The following is a 17,198-nucleotide window of genomic DNA, read 5'->3' as shown; positions in this document are numbered from 1 at the left end:
ACTGCTAGGGTAGGCAGGTTATCTGGCAAACTGGGGCTACAGAAACTGGTGCAAACAGTACGTGTGTTGTTATTCAATAAACTCTAACACTATGGAAAAACACAAAGTGCTCCCCTATGCTTCTGGCATAAGGGACTCAGGGCAGAGTCCCTAAATTTGGCACAATATCTTTAACTGTTCTATTGTCTCAATGAATTATTCCCGTTATTAACATGTACAAGGCTTTCTCTACCTGATTAGATAGATATAGCAGCATTTATACGGTCAATAGAGCAGGGCCTTAAAAAGCCCTCAGTATCCCTGAAATGAAAACCAACAGATGGGAGCATTCTATTTTAGACTGGTGGGCCCCTTCCTGAACCTACTCTTTCTCTCTCTGTGTTTCTCTCATCATAGCACAACCCCATTCCCTGAGTATTTTCACTGATGTAGTAAACCCGGATAATAAAGAAGCTTCCAGCAATCCAGGCTGTGGACATCGGGAACAAACTGTCCCTTGAGGAGGTGAAGTGATGGGCCTTTCTGTGTCAGCTCACAGATGCACACTGGCATCTCTGCTGACAGAATCAAGAGTCAGAGTCTTCAGGCCTCTGGTGCTCAGGGGTCAATGTCATACTGCAGAGAGGGACATGAATGGTGTCTTGACAGTTCTGACACATGTGTCACGTGTGGAAATACAAAGCCTCCAGGGGCAGATCAGAAATGTCAGCAGTTTTCTGAGGCAGCATTCTGTTCGAGTATGAAAAGGTTCTCGCTGCCGGAGGGACTCTAATAGAGACAGCAAAATGTAAATGTATGCAAGAAGCTTGCTGGCTTAATTAACTAGTCCACTGATATTACCATCACAGAGTACCCACAGGCAGATGGCAGCATGCTGTGGAAAGGGAAAGCTTGCTAAGGTTTGCGGGTAGGAGAGCAGCAGTGCTATAGCTAGGATCTCTATCTTTCGGCTGGCACTGTACTCCCTGGCAAAGGGGACCCTGCTGCCCTCCCCTGCTCTACTGCCTCTAATTCAGGCTATTCAGAATGAGGTCGTCTGTGTTTCTACAATATACCTGAGTTTCTCTTTGGATTGTCCTGCCTCCTACCTTGTTAGAAAAGATTTTCATGGATGTTACTCTTTAGCTCTTACGTTTTTTTCTAGATGGGAAAACAATTTAAAGAATTTAACAATAAAAAATTATTGGCTTTTCTTACTAAACATTAAAGCTGAAACATAACATTAAAAAATACTCATGTAAAGGACTAGATTTTGATGCCTATTCTTATTTATTTATTTATTTATTTATTTATTTATTTATTTATTGTTTTGCTTTTCTTCTCTATACAAACACATACCAGAATCTATGGTACAGCAGGGATCACAGCAATCGTCTCCTTGGTAGCCTGCCCTGTTTTGTTTTTGTTTTGTTTTGTTTTTTAACATTGTGATACATTAGATAATGCTTTTTGTCTTTATAATTTCTAAGAGCCAATCCAATATTACCCATTATTCACCTGGACTTGATGGGACAGTGACTTTGAATGCCAAGGTCACTTACACGGTTACTGGCTGATGCCTAGCTCTTGTCAGAGGGCTCAGCAACAATGGAAAAGATGCAGGTCAATAATCATGGGTTTTACGGTGGGGCAGTGGAAGCGCACACCTTGATCCCAGAGCTTCGGAGGCAGAGGTAGGCGAGTCTTGGAACTTGAGGCCAGTCTGGTCTATAGAGTCAGTTCCAGGACAGCCAGGGCTACACAGAGAAGCCCTGCATCAAAAAAAGCAAAAAACAAAAACAATGTTTTGTGCAACGGTTCTGCACTTGTCTAGAAAAGACAGTGATATATAATCAGCAAGTTTGTGGGCTAGTAAACCAGAGGGCCTATGATTAGGAGATTAGAGGAGATTACTCTCTTGGGTAGGCCTACATCTCATGCCCCATGTCAAGCTGAGGAACCAGGACCTGAGAGCAAGCTCTCTCTTCGCACTCTCCCACAGGGAAGCTTTCCAAATGCATCCTCTTCCCATGACAACTTGGACAAGTTGTCAGAAGCTAGCTTTCCTTGATGGCAGTGCTGGCAGTGCTGGTAGAAGTAAAGCCACCAATCTCCAGCTCCAGTCTCCTCAAGCCACTGGCCAGACATTCTTTACATACCAGGCCTGGCTCTGAGCACCCTAAATATACTATGTTCTATTTTATTTGTTAATCTAGTTTAATACCATTACTCCAGTCCAATCAAGTAACTATGAGCAGTATATTTCAGTACATTTCTGTATCAGTAGGAATATTTTGGTATTAATCAATCTCTGTTGACATTTTTCATTTTAATTCAAGTATGTCGGATGCTCTGTAAGGCAGGATGCAACCGTGTTTATGTGCTTGAGTCCCTGGGAGCCTAGGGACCATTTGCAGCAAGGAGCTCTCAGGAGAAAAGGGTACGTGCTTTCAGGGCTTGGGGAGAAGAAAACACTGTGTCCACTTGGTGTAACAGCTGCGGTTTAGGAGTTAGGGTCCTGTGAGGAAACGGAAAGCTCTGGAACCCAAACAGTAGTGGATCATAAAACCAACTGTAGGCTCAAATAATGGAGCAGACATGTGACAGAATACCATATGAAAGGAGGGTCAATTTTCTTTGATGAAAGGTACATACAGTTCTGTATACACATGTATAATATAGGCTTGAGTTCCCAGGTTTGCATGCAAATATATGGCAGAATTGGTAACAATGGGAATTAAACTCAGGGTGTTGTAGAAGCTGGTCTATTGAGACAGGGTCTCTCTGTGGCTCAGGCTGCCTGAGACCGATGCTCTTCCCCATCTCTGTCTCCTGACTGAATACTGGGATTATAGGCAAGTAGCACCAGGCCAGCTCCAAATTACAACAATAAATCATCTCAGTCAAGCATTGTGGTGCAGACCTATAATCCCAGAACTCAGGAGGTTGAGGCAGGAGGATTTCAATTTTAAGATCATCCTGGGTTATACAGTAAGACCCTACCAGGAAAAATAAACAAACAAAAAAATTTAAGAAATCCTCAGATTCTCTTACCATGACGTATCATGGTCAAAAGTCTGCAACAGATGTAGATTGACTATTACTTTATCAAGAGCTAGATATAAGAAGTATGATTTTAAAATGGATACACTGGTCACAGTAAGCTTTGATTCTATAAATGGGTATAATAAGAGGTTATCCAAGCCTGAATTATTCCTATGGAATTCTTTTTCTCATGTGAGAATTAATTGGGAGGGTTAATGGGAAATTTCCCATCTTAAATGGTTTATCAGTCTTATGTGAAACCTATCCTCAGATTTTATTTTTCCATTCTGCTACACATAGGTAAAAGTACTGAGGTAAAAACCATCCCATGTTAGCAAATATTAAGATTAGCACTATTTTAATGTATATACAATAAAACCTAATCATGGAATTTTGGAATATCAAAAACAAGAGCCTAGTCCTGACACAGCAAATGAAGGTCAAGTCAATAGCTTTTCTTGGACCTTTATCAAAAGCTACTTGACTAATGTCCTCAGAATGTTTACTGACCCAGTGAGGGAATCATTTTATCTCATGGTACAGATAGTCGTTTGTAGTGCTTTAAAATGAGAACACCCTTTCCCATAACTTCAAATATTTGAATATGTAGTCCCAAGTTAGTGGTACTATTTGGGAAGGTTTAGGAGGTGTGGCCTTGCTGGAGGCAGGCTCTTGGTCTCTGCTTTCTGCTTGAGTTTGAAGATGAGGGCTCTACGATTCTGTCTCCTGACACCATGTCTGCAGCCTGTGGGTATGCCTCCCTGTTAGGATGGACTCTTTTTCTTTGGAACTATACACCAAAAAAAACCTCTCTTCCATCTCTAAATTATCTTGGTCATGATGCTTTATCATAGCAACAGGAAAGTAAGTAATAAACTGTATCACCATTTTACTCCAAGTAAATGACAATAGAGTTGTTTCAATGTGCTTATTTTTACAGTTCAAGAAGATGCAGGATAGACTAGTAACCTTGGGATCTTATAATCTTTCTATTTAGTACAGAACTGTAATTCAACCCAATACTTCTAGAGTTTCATCCATCTATCCATCCATCCATCCATCCATCCATCCATCTATCCATCCATTTGTTTTAAAGACCTTAGCAGATCCAAAGAAAGTATTTAAAAAATACACAAGATCTCATTTCAAGTTTTCTTGCAACTGTGGACATATGTGCAGTGATTCTCCACTGCAAAAAAGCAAATTCAGGCTCTGATGTTGGCACTGAAAAACAAGAAAGCAGCTCTGCAGACTGCAATGGGGCAAGGTACCCACACGGTCTATGAGCAGCACTGGCTCCACACAGCTACCATGGCAGCCTGACGATGTGAGAGAGCACAGCCTGCACTGAGAAGGCGTACTACTTACTGACTGGTTTTTTTGGACTGAGCCAAATTTCAGAAAGCTCATAACTGTACTGACTGCCACCATATGTTTACAGAAATACTCCCAGGGACCATTATGCTTTTGGATATTTGATTAGTTCATGTGTAAGCCTTCCATGCAGCATGCTGTACTCCAAAATTTGTTATAAATATTTATTATGTAGCTCTGTCCAGTCTATAGGGTTGGTCACGTTTTTAGTATGAATATTTTCTTTTTGTTATAACATGAAAAATTTGGAAGTTATAGTTTACTCAATAAATAGCCATATGAACAATACCACCAATACTAGTAAATGTTCTAGCATTCACTCCTAAAGCCATTGAGCTACTTGATATTCTCAGAACAAAGGGGTCAGTAATGGAAAAGACAGCTGCCTTCCTGAAGCTGCTATACTATTAAAGCACATGTATGAACTGGCTCACTGTTCCTCTTTGTGAACTGCTTTGTAGGAGGCTCAACCCTTAGCCTGGTGGTCAACTGCATCAGCCTGAACCCCGTAAAACCATCCCCTAAGTTCACTGTTGAGCTGCTTTAGTAGATGTTTATATTATACTCTATACTTTTAGAAGTAGATTGGATTAAGAAGTAGATTGGTAGCACACACCTTTAATCCCAGCACTCGGGAGGTAGAGGCAGGCGGATCTCTGTGAGTTTGAGACCTGCCTGGTGGTCTACAAAGCAAGTTCCAGGACAGCCAGGGCTACCAGAGAAACCATCTCAAAACCAAACAAAATGAATGAAAATGTAAACAAACAAAAATTTCAGAAAAAATATGCCTATATTATAATGAATTTCCTAGTGTTTCCGTTTAAGATGTTTCTTCAAAAATGGGAAGTTAGAAAGCACCATCTCAACCTCTGAATTATAATTCAAAAAGAAAAAACACACATCCCCACGGTAGTATTAGCTACTGCCTATAATGCTAGATGGCTTTTATTTAAACAATAGCTTTTAAGATGATTCAGCTCATAGTGGCATCGTTAGAATAGAAAATGAATGCTGACAATTTTATAAAGCTTAACCCCAATAGGAGGAAAAAAGTGACCTGCTAATAAGGTGATTCTCTTACAGTAATAATTAGGTCTTACCTGAATGACCTCAGCATTCGATAGGACTTTCCCAAGTCAGACACTCGTCTGCAAAGTGGACCCACAGCCAACTCCATCTGAAACATGAGAAGACAGTCCACATCTTTATATGTCAGGCTCTGAAGATCATTAAACTTGGCACGTGATGTGTGTTTGTCAGTTTTTCCTCATGGGGACAAAATACCTGAAATTATTAATTAAGAGCAAAATGACTTAGTGACTTGGGTCTTCAGCTTCTGAGGCTCTGGTCCATCAGGATGAAGGTCTGGAGGGGCACAGCAGCTTAGTCATTGGGGGCTAGGATGGAGAGGGAATGCCTCTGCAATGGGTTTGCTTTCTTTTCCCCTTTTCATCCAGGCCCCAATGGGAGACCTGCATTCAGGGCAGGTCTCCTTCCTCAGTTAATCCTCTCTGGAAACTCCCTAGGTACCTAGACTGCACTTTCCTAACCTCCTAGTACATATTCAATCCAATCAGGTAACCTCAATGCTCAAAAGTTGTATTCTTTGTGAACTAGTTGCAAAACATGCTTAGAAGCCTCTTAAATTTATTCAAAGGTAAAGACTTCACTGACATTTACACTTCTTACCAGAGAGCCCCAAGAGGAGATATTTTGATGTTAAGTAAGATATGTTCAAATCACGTCTTAGTTGAAGCATTGAGAAAAAGGTTTTCTAGACTATGTAAGTACTTATATTCTGTATAGGCAAGTCTCTCCATAGTCAATATAATTGATGAGAATTTTTACCAGTCAGCAAGGGCCAAGTGATTATAAAGTTTGAGCTCTGGAGGTTTTGGTGCCACATAATTGACACAATTCCAAACTACATTACTATAAGATGTCCTTGAACAAGTTACTTACTCACTTCTCAGTCTTAGCTTTGCTTTTTGCCAAGTGGAGATGATAATAACAACTTACAGAAGTTAAACGTATATGCTCCATTCGCATGGCATGTGAATATCCAGTAATAAAACTGGTACTGGACATCTGCTCAGAGGTGAAGATCCTCAAAATTGAAGAGGACCAAGGTTTGGCTCTCAGCACCCACACAGCAGCTCACAACTGTTTCTAACTCCAGTTCCAGAGATCTTGTGCTGTCTTCTGTGCTCTGCAGGCACCAGGCACAGATGGTGAATACACACACATAAAGGCAAACATTCCAACACAGAAAATAAAAGCAAAATAGGTCTTTGAGAATTCTGAAATTATCAGTATTTAATTTATTCTCATTTAAACTACTAAATTAATTTGTCCCCATATAAGAAATGAGCAAATGTTGGTTTCATTTCTTTTTATTTTCTTCCTTTGACTGGAAATTCTACTTGACATTAACTGGCTTCCGGTTCTTTATCTCCAATAGGCTCATTCAAACATTTTGCAATATGTGGTACTCAGAGAAAAACTGGTCCTCCAAGCTGACTAAAAACATGCTCCATGGTAAAGACCAGTTTAGAAAAGGGCTGAGAACAGGTTATTCCCCAACAGAGCAGAATCTTTATACAAGAGACACTCTGAAGGAATGGTCACAAGGATCACTGCTCTTTTGAAAGCTTCTCAAAGCTCATTGCTAATCCCAGAACCCTAGAGCCCTAATCAATCACTCCTTTGGAAGCAAGTTCTACTCCCTATTCACAGCCAGGTATCAAACTACATATGAGGATAAGGTGGAGAAACAGAAGTACAGTCTTTCCTTCAAGAATTCTCAAATTTAGTGAAGGGGATTTTTTTTAATGTAACTATTCAGTAAGATCACAAAGCATGTGTAAATGTATACAAGGACACAAATATACATGCCCACATATCATAATGAGCTTGTTGAATGTTAACTGTATTATTGAAATAAATACACATATAAATGTGCACGCAACTATCATTAGGCAGAAGGAAGGGCCACTGAGAACAGCTGCACTGAGTCCTGAAAGGCACAGGGCAGCTTGCCTACAATGCTCTACTTCAAAGGTCAATGTCTCTCTTTTCTGGTACAGAACAGTCAAAATAAACTCAATCATTCAGAATAAACACTTTATGTCTTAAGGGGAAAATCTGACATGGTTAGAAAATATGAAGACTAAAGAAATAAAAATTTAAAGAAGAAAAGCCAGTATTCTTGCTCTTAACCCAAAACAGAACAGCTGGGAACCACTGTTCTCAAAAGACAGAGCCAGTGAGCTATTCTTTGAGCCCTGGGTAGTTCATTTCCTTGCCAGGGAGTTCTGGTTTCCTTCAGAATGGAACACTTATTTTGCACTGAGCACAAGTAAATAGGTAATCGGCACATGCCTCTGATTTGCTATTTCTATTGCCACTACTAACTATGGTGTGCACGTAAGGGTTTTCCATTTGTGCTGTAGTTTCCATGACATACTTTGATCATTTTTTTTTTCCAATTACCTTTGTGGTTCATTATCTTCAAAGATCAAACCAAACAACATTTGACCTAGACTAGAGTAAGACTTAAATGTTAAAACAATTAAATAGCTATGGAAAAGATTCTATATGAGAGATTATCACTTCAAATGATTGTGAACTCCATGATGACACAGATTTCTTTGTCACAAGATTGATTTCAAAGGCTAAATGTTTGAGATAATTTTTTAATCTAAAAAAGACCACAAGGGACTAAAATATCATTTCCACTTAAACAATGAAGTTCATGATGAAGGAGGTAGTGTTCTGTTGAAGGAGTCTGCAGGCTTACAGACAGACGCTCAGCGACTGGCCTCTGGGCTTCTCCTCTGCCCACTGATCCTCTGTGCCCAGCAGGCATCTGCTTAACCACAGGGCCCACTTAGCTATTTCAGGGGGCACTGCCATGACACTGTTCAAGAGAAGAAAATGGAAGAGGAAACAACCACGGTAAGAAGCTTGTCCTTTTTTCCCCTAACTTTACATTTTCTGGGCAATGTGGAAAGATAAAAATGTATGCTTAAAGGGCACCAGAAATTTATAAATAGAGCCTGCCAGGATACCACTAAATAATTTAATTCCAACTTCAAAACTGTCCTTTCCCTAAGGAAAAGAGAAAGAGAGAGAGACAGAGAGAGACTCAGAGAGAGGGGAACAGAGACAAGTGGGGTGGAGGGGCGGTGCTGCAGTTGGCACTGTGGGCATGTTTGCCATGAGTGGGAATCAGCAGAACCCTGTGGGCACTGGACAAGCTCAGGGCTTTTGAAGTGCTCTGTGATTAGAGTAGACACAGAGGCCATGTGGTCACAGCAGGAAATTAATTACCTGTAGGAAGCCACCTCATGCTCATGACCTAATTCTTAAAGGGGCTGAATGCTGGGCACTTCCCTAAATCTTAAATCTGAGCCTTCAGATGGCAGCCTGCAACTGCCTTGTCTCTGCACAGGTGCCCCTGAGGAGATTAGGATTGTTTAAAAAAGCCTTAAAAGGCTTCACTATTTGTCTTTACATCTAAATGTTATGTCAAAATCTCCCCAAATTCCTTCTACTTTTCTTGAGCTCTGCTTATGGCCAAACAGCAGGGACTTTCATCACAAGAACCCTTTCAGACCCACAGAGAACTGAGTGCTCTGGATTCCAATAACCTCAGTGGCCTTGTTCAATTGTGATTACAAACTGACAGACCTTTCAATAATGAGCTTGTTAAAAGGCTCTAGTACCCAGCTGATGCCTTATAGGCATACAAATTTCAGAGAAATGTTATTTAAGTGTTTTGACTAATCTAAACAAAACACTTAAAACAGGATTCTGAAAGCTGAGGTTAGACATATACTTGCAGTTGTGAGAATAAAACAAAACAAAAATGATTGAAATCAAACCCAAGTTCAATTTTTAATTTAAAAAACAAAACAACGGAGTAGGGATCATGACCTAATACCTGGGAATTGTTTGTAACACTATCGATCACAAGCACTGTGCTTCCACATGTCTTTCCAGTACCCATGGCTCACTGGGAGATCTTCTTAAACTGGGACACACTGTGCAGCAGCAAACTACAGGTCTATCACAGGTGCCTTCGGCAGCTAAGCCAGGGGAGAAAGTACACTGAGTAGAGAAAACAGAAGAACCCGGCAGGCATAAGTTAGCAGCAGACTGGAGAATTCCCTTTGTCCTTAAGGGAGAAATGGCTTCAGAAGTTAATGTGTCTTAAGGAGAAGGAACGCAGATACAATACTGAGTGCTGCAGCTATGGGGCTGGGGGAGGCTCACCGCACCTCTGGAGGCGCTGCACTCTGAGCCAAGCTGGGGCTGGCTGCAGTGGGGACTGTAAAGGACAACACTTGCCAAATTCAAGAGAGTACACCATTAAAATAAAACCTCAAACAGGAAGCCTCTCTCCTACAGCACTCTCATTCTGGCCATCTCCTGCTCAGCTGCCACTCTAATGGGACTTGAAGTGCTGCCTCCAGGAAAGTGACTCAAGAGCCAGCTGGAGAAGAATGCAAATAAGCTGATGGGGGAGGGAGCCCAGCAGAGGGATGGGGACAGAACAGAAAAATAAAACCTAGGAGAGGGGACAGGAGAAAGACCTACCAGAGAACAGCTTATGATATTTTTAAGGAGTAAGACAGGTCCTCACACAACTGCTTCCATAAGCCATTATTCAGAGACAGAATGAAGGTGACAAAAATGGAGAAGGCTAAGCAATTTTCCTGGGAGCATTATTAATTTTTCTCACATGTGGCTACTAAAGGTACCTTTCCCAAAGGAAGGCTGTGTTTGTGTGGCCTAGTAGTTTCACAGACCTCATTTGGGGATGAAAGTCACTAACTGCTCAATGAATTATAAGCAAAGGGGATGGTGGTTTTGAAAGCCAGGTCTGGACAGAAAGAGTGCCAGCACGTGGGAGCACGTGACTGTCCTGAGCAGGAGGCCCAGGACCTGCTCCCAGACACACAAGGCAGTCTGTACTGACATCAGCATTTATCTTTATGGCCAAGGAAGATCTGGAGTCCACTATGAGGACTCCATATGAACAGCTATTTACATTAGTAAAGCTAACAGCTTTGAAAGGTTTAAGAAGTGGATTCACCCTTGACATATAAATGAGAAATCTAAGGAAACCAGGTGCTTAGGGTGTTTAGGTTTTTGTTTGTTTGTTTGTTTCCTCTGCCTCTGATTACTAAAAGAGGGGAAAAATCAGGTAACTTGGAGTAATTTTAAGACCAGCCATAGGGGCAAAAAAAGTAATGTAGACAGTGGAGAACCCAAATCATCAGACTGTATCTGCAGGCACCCTGCCCACCTCACTGAACTTGAACATGGCCCAGGAACAGAAATGCTCACTAGAAGGTAACTGATGGGCTGGAGTTCTTCCTCTTCTCAGGATAGCATGCTGCCCCTTTCCTGTTGCTTGATAAATCATCTCATTGCCTATACCATTTCGAGAAATTAACTTAATTATTTTTATTATTGGCTTTTGGGGGATGAGAAATAGCAAGAACTTGAACTGTTGCTTAATTGTGGCATAAGATACTTTGCCTTAATCTTGAACAATCAAAAATGAGGGATGATAATTTTGTTAAAAAGAAAGAACAAAAATGATATTTGGTAAGATATTTTAAAACGCTTTTATGTAGCCAATTAGTTTCAGGTGGGTTTTCTTTTCTCTTTTGCCACATAAATAGTTAAGACACTGACTTCTGGTATTCATTACTTAATAGATAACAATGAGGCTCAAATCTCCATCAATTTACCTGTGCAAAATCAGTAGCAAGTCGCAGTTTTCCACCTTCACCAAGAGGTCTTACAAGACTGGCATTGCGGATAAAAAGTCCAATGGCTCTTTGGGCAATAGCTTCAGTGTTGTCAAAGACAAAATCCAAGCATTCAAAGTGCTTAAAATAGTCATTCATAACTCTGGCAATGAAACCTTGTAGCTCTTTCATGTACAGAGAACAAGGAACATCAGGCTTTCCTGAACTGGATAATGACCTATAAAAGGAAAAAAAAAATAGCATCAATGCACAAAGCTAAAATTTTGCATATTTTCTGCTCCTGGTTACTATTTCAATCCTGTGCAATTCCCCCACCCACACCCCAGGGGTATAAAGACACTATTTTATTTCGTTTTGTTTTGCTAAGTGTTAAAGAAAATAAAACAATGTTTAAGTTGTATTCTTAAATTTGTGTTTAGGTCCTATGAGGATTACTGAAGAATTTTAGCATGCATTTACTTAAAAGATTATTAAGAATAACGCACAGCTCTCTGTGTTAGATGAGACACACCCTGGCCTGCCCAGAGTTCTAGCCAGCGCCCACCTCTCCATCCACGCCCATGTTTTGCCTGATAAGTGAATATGTCAATAATAGATTCTGAAATAACATTTGACACTTGGCAAGGGCAGAAGATGCTTGGCGGCAGGCTCTGCTCTTGCAGCTGATCACATCAGTCCAATGGTAGCACTGTGACAGAGGGACTGGTTGTGTAACAATATGCACTGTGCAATTTTTTCCCTCCAGATGAGGAGGTTTGGAAAGGCTTTAATTTGGAACAGCAGATGATACCAGCTGTGCTCCATGATATACTATTTATAACTTATGTTTACATCTGCCCTTTAAAGAATATGTTCAAAGAATATGAAATATTTATAGGGAGGAGGAGTTAGACCAAAATTAGCAATCACCTGATCCTAGCTAATAGATGAAATCATTGACTACATAATGCTGAATCTTTTCCAAAAAGCAAGAGAAATGTTTCCAAATTTTGAGAATGATGCAGAGGAAATGGAGATGGTCTAGAGATCAACAACAAACATGACTGAAATTGTCTGAGAAAGAGAACAAAGTGAACTTGATGACCTTCAAGTAAAGCAACAGTGACTATAGCAGAGGTCTCCCACTTTTAGAAGCAGAAGACAGGACCAGGTAAAATAGGCCTTCATATCACTGGGAAAAGACTTTATCCCAACGTAAGAAAGACTTCCTAGTAACAGTGAGGTCTCACCAGGTATGTGGTACAGCATGCTCAGTATCACGGCAGGGCAGTGCGCTGCCTGAGCAGAGCAGCCTTGGTTAGCAATGGCAAGTACCACGTGGGGTTTGACTTTGCCAGACTCAGATCAGGACATGGTCTATTTTTATTCAGGTACCAGTACAGAGGGCTAGGTTGCAAAAACGAAAATATTTTCATATCTGCTTATTTATTTACTAGACAAACAGTAAACAAGTAATTGTGCCATATAGTGATACACGATGACATTGTATACAGTGTGGAAAGATAAAAATTAAATATCTAATGACAAGTAATTGTGCCATATAGTGATACACAATGACACTGTATACAATGTGGAAAGATAAAAAGAAAATATCTAATGAACACATTGATCACAGAAAATTTGTACTTGTTCCTTCTATGTAGCTATAACTTTACACCATTTGAGCAACATTAAGGCACCTCACCAACTTCCCAGCCCAAGGACCCACCACCTGTTTTTTTCACTTCAGGTTCTACAAGTACAGTGAGAGCTTATCTGGCATATTTTCACACAGTATGTCTTCCAGGGATTCCTTCTTTTTGACAGCTGACTACTATTTCATTTTGTATATATACCACGCTGGCTTTCTTTGTTTATCTACTTGGAGATACTCTGCTTGATCCTCTACAGTTCTGTCACTGTATACAATGGCGCAGTGAACACAGACTACAGACACAACATGCTGATTTCACACCACACAAAAACGTATACTTCGAAGCGGCACTGGAATACCTGGCGGTTGTAGTTTGTTTGTTTTGGAGACAGTATCTTATAATGTAGTCCTACATGTGCTGGCACTACCTATGTACGCCATGGCTTTAAACTCACAGATACCCGCCTGCCACTGCCTGCCAGAATGCTGAGATTAAAGGCATGTACCACCAAACCCGATTCACCCAGTCTGCAGTGTTAGCTTTGTGGAGCACCTCTATAGAGTTGTTCGCAATACCTACGCTAATTTACATTCTTATCAAAATGCACAAGGGGGGTTGCTTTCTGTATACTCTTGCCAATATTTGCAATTGTTCATATCTGGAGGGGTGTTCAAGACAGGGTTTCTCTGTGTAGCTTTGAACTCACAGATCACAGAGATCCACCTGCCTCTGCCTCTCTGAGGGCTGGGATTGAAGGCATGCACCAACACACCAGGTAATTGTTCAACTTTTTAATAGCTAACCTGACCATTAAAAAGTAGTGGCATGACCTGCATTTTTTTTTTTTGTAGTAATGTGAGCCATTTGTATGCATGTGCATGTGTGAGTGTGTACTGTTTTGTTGTTTATAAAGGCAGAGGCTCAAAGCCCAGCCTGGCTTTGAATTTCTAGGGAAGCAAAGGTGCATACTAGGCAAATACTCTGCCAACCGAGCTTCAGTCCCTGTTCCATTTGCATCTTCTTTTTAAAAACCTGTTTCTGCCCTTTATTTTTTAATTAGACTATTCCGAAGTTCCTCTCTATTGAGCCTCATCCCTCTGCTGATTGGTTCAGGACCACTCTCTCACTAAATGCTTGGTTCAACACTCTTCCTCCCCTATCCCTGCACCATTCCCTCTCTCGTCATTCCCTCGGCTGTGCAGAGGTTGCCAAGTTGGGGCAATCCCATTCATCTGCTTTTCATTTTGCTCCTGAGCTTTTAGAGAAAGACACCTGTCCAGACAAGGGAGCTTTCAGCACATTTTCCTCTAGTACTTACATGATTTCACACACTGCAGTATTAATCCACTTGAGTCAGATGAGGTGTGAGATCCAGTGTTCCCAGCAATGCACTGAAGAGACTGTCCTTTCCCACTGTGTTCTTGGCACTTTTATTAAAAATCAACTGGACCCATTTCTGGGCTCTCTATTCCATCAGACAAGGTCTTCTTTTCGTTTCTTAATGCCAGTACTTACTGTGATTCACTCACTACAGCTTTTTAAATATTTAAGTTAATTTTGTTTAGTTTTGTGTGTTTGTGTGGGCGTGGGTAAGGGCCAGTGTGTAGGGAGATCTGGAGACACCTCTGGATATCTCCAGATCACCTCCCACCTTTGTCTGAGACAAGGTCTCTATGGGAGGCCGAATGTCAGGCTACCCTGTCCATGAACTTCCAGGGACTCTCCTCCGTCCACTTACAATCTTACTGGATAACTGCTGGGACCACAGGCATGCTGTGTCCAGGTTTTTATTAAAGCCCATGCGTGAGCAGCACTTTACATACTGAGCCACCTCCCTGTCTCCCAATTACTTTGAGGTAAAGACTAAAATCAGGAAGTTTTGCATCTCTGGCTTTGCTTTTTATAGTTAGGCTGCCATGGCTATTCAGGGCTTTGGATTTTAGGATTTCTTTTTATTTCTATGAGAAAATACATTAAAATCCTAATGGTGGTCAGAATTAATATATAGATTTTTAGGTAGTACAGGCATTTTACCTATTTTAAGACTTGTTGACTTTGACCTGTGAATATTTTGGGTGTCACATGTACAGGTGCACATGTACGTTTACATGAACATGTGTACAGGTGCTCATGTTGCACATCCATGTGTGGAGGATGTCACTCTCCACATGTCTACTGTGTGTTTACATGCATGTCCACATAGATCTGAGTGTATGTGCAAGTATGTGTTCACACGTGTAGAGGCCTAGAGGTCAATCTCAGGTGTTATTTCTCAGAAACCATGAGCCCTGATTTTTGAGACAGACCTCTTGGCCTGGAGCTTGCCAAATATGGTAAGTGCTTGGCCAGTGAACCCCAGGGTCAGCCTGTTGCTGGTATTTCAAGCATTTAGCACCACACCCATTTTTGGTTTTGTTCAATTTTTTTGTTGTCGTTGTTTAAAATGTAGGTTCTTGGGCTCTAAGTCATGCATACAAGGCAAGTTTACTGACTGAGCTCTCTCCAAAGCTCAGTCTGCTAGAGTTTTGAGATTTTCTGTGTATCTATCAAAGACACTGACCTGTACTTTCTTTCCTTGTAGTTCTACCAACCATGAACACAGACTCTCCCCAATGACCTTCTTCAAGTTTCCATCTGTTCTGTGGCCTCAGTGTGCAGATCTTTTAACTCCATGCTAAGTCATAGACAGGTAATTTATTTTAAGCTATTCTAATGAGGCTGCTTGTCAAATTGTTGTGTAGCTAGTCTCTTGTCAGCTTATAGAAATGCCACTGGCTCCTCCTGTTGGTTCTACATCCTGATTTTACTGTTTGTTAGTCTGACAGTCTTCGGGTTGTCTTAGGACTACACCCTCAGCAGTCACATTTTCACCACATCTTTTCCTGAGGAATACCTGCTGTTCTTTCTTTTGCTTAATTGCTCTGGCAAGGGGCTTCAGCACAGAAGAGGGTAGGAAGAGTTGCTTCTTGCTTTGTATCCCTGAGCACAACAGTAACTGTGGGCTTGTCTCATGTGACCTTTACTGTGTTGAGATACATTTTTTTTTTATAGCTAATTTCTTTTTGTTTTGTGGACAAGGTTTCTCTGTGTAGCCTTGGGTGTCCTAGAACTTGTCCACTTGCTCTGCTTCCCAAGTGCTAGGATTACAGGCAGGTGCCACTGCACCCAGCTAAAGCTAATTTCTTAACTAAAGGATGATGAATCCTGTCTACTTCTGCATTGATGAAATGATTATATGACTTTTGTTCATCATTTTATTGATGTGACACATTTATTGATTGCATGTTATTCTGCCCTTGCATCCCACATATAATTCTCACTTGTTCCTGGCAAATGATCCCTTTTAAATATTTATAGAGTCCTGCTGCATTTGTTCTGCTATATTCTGCTGAGGATTTTATACCAATGTTCTGCAGGATACTAATTTTCTCTTCTTGTCATGTCCTTGTCTGGCTTTGGAATAAAGGTAATGCTAGCCTCATAAAAAGAGCAAGTATTCATAAAAAGAGGAAGTTTCTTTCTTTTTCTTTTTTGTAGTTTGAGAAGAACCCATCTTAGTTCCTTTTTAAGTGGTAAACTTTATCCATGGAGCCATTAGTTCCTTCACTTTTCCTTGATGGAAGACTTTCAAATTAGTGATTCAATTTCGTTACTCATTTATGTTCTGCTCAGATTTACTGTTTTTTGTCTTGAGTCTGTATCTTAGGTTACATGTGTCTAGGAACCCACATACAACTCCGTGACACGTGTAATCACCCACATTCCTGCGGCAGCACATGGGCTCCTTTCCATATGTCTCTGCCAGCTCCTATCTCTGTACTGGTTTTGTTTTGCTGTTGGATTTCACCATACTATGACTGGATTTGGGATCTGGTGATGCTAATCAAACCTTCTAACACCAACTACTTCCTGGGCTTTTTCCCTGTTCCTGCCTTTTGTTTCAGAGACAGATCTTACTAAGTTGCTGAGGCTGGCCTAGAGCTCCCTCTGTAACCCAGGCCAGAGCTGCAATCTCCACTCATCTGTGGACAATCCATGATTTCTCCTATTTCTCGTATTTAATGTTAATATCAACTGGGTCAGAAGATATAGGTGGTCAGGCGGTGGTTGCGCACACCTTTAGTTCCAGCCTTTGGAAAGAGAGGCAGGTGGATCTCTTCAAGTTTCAGCCAAGACACACAGGTCTACAGAGCGAGTTCCAGAACAGCCAGGGCTATGAAAGAAACCTTGTCTCAGAAAAAACAAAAACAAAAACAAAACAGCAGCAACAAAGAAATACATGACGTGAGATATCTGATATAGTTTTTATCCTCCTAAATTTCTTTAGGCTAGTTTTATGGTCTTAATGGAGCTCTCTACGGAATACATTCCTTATGCTAGA

The 17,198-nt window shown here is 40.9% G+C and overlaps 1 protein-coding gene across 1 annotated transcript in view; it reads right to left on the bottom strand.

Moving 5' to 3' along the window:
* Cog5 (component of oligomeric golgi complex 5) overlaps positions 1-17,198 on the bottom strand; it is a 251,996-nt gene that overhangs the window by 16,152 nt on the left and 218,646 nt on the right. Inside the window, exons 18-19 of the mRNA XM_060366797.1 lie at positions 11,163-11,400; positions 5,499-5,575 (exon numbers count right to left, since the gene is read on the bottom strand). Of these exons, the coding sequence (XP_060222780.1) occupies positions 5,499-5,575; positions 11,163-11,400 (315 nt within the window). The remainder of the gene's footprint in view (positions 1-5,498; positions 5,576-11,162; positions 11,401-17,198) is intronic.

This window comes from Meriones unguiculatus, chromosome 1 (genome assembly GCF_030254825.1).
Source record: "Meriones unguiculatus strain TT.TT164.6M chromosome 1, Bangor_MerUng_6.1, whole genome shotgun sequence".
Classification (NCBI taxonomy): domain Eukaryota; kingdom Metazoa; phylum Chordata; class Mammalia; order Rodentia; family Muridae; genus Meriones; species Meriones unguiculatus.
Note: the sequence above shows the minus strand (reverse complement) of the source record. Positions and strands in the feature narration are given on the sequence as shown.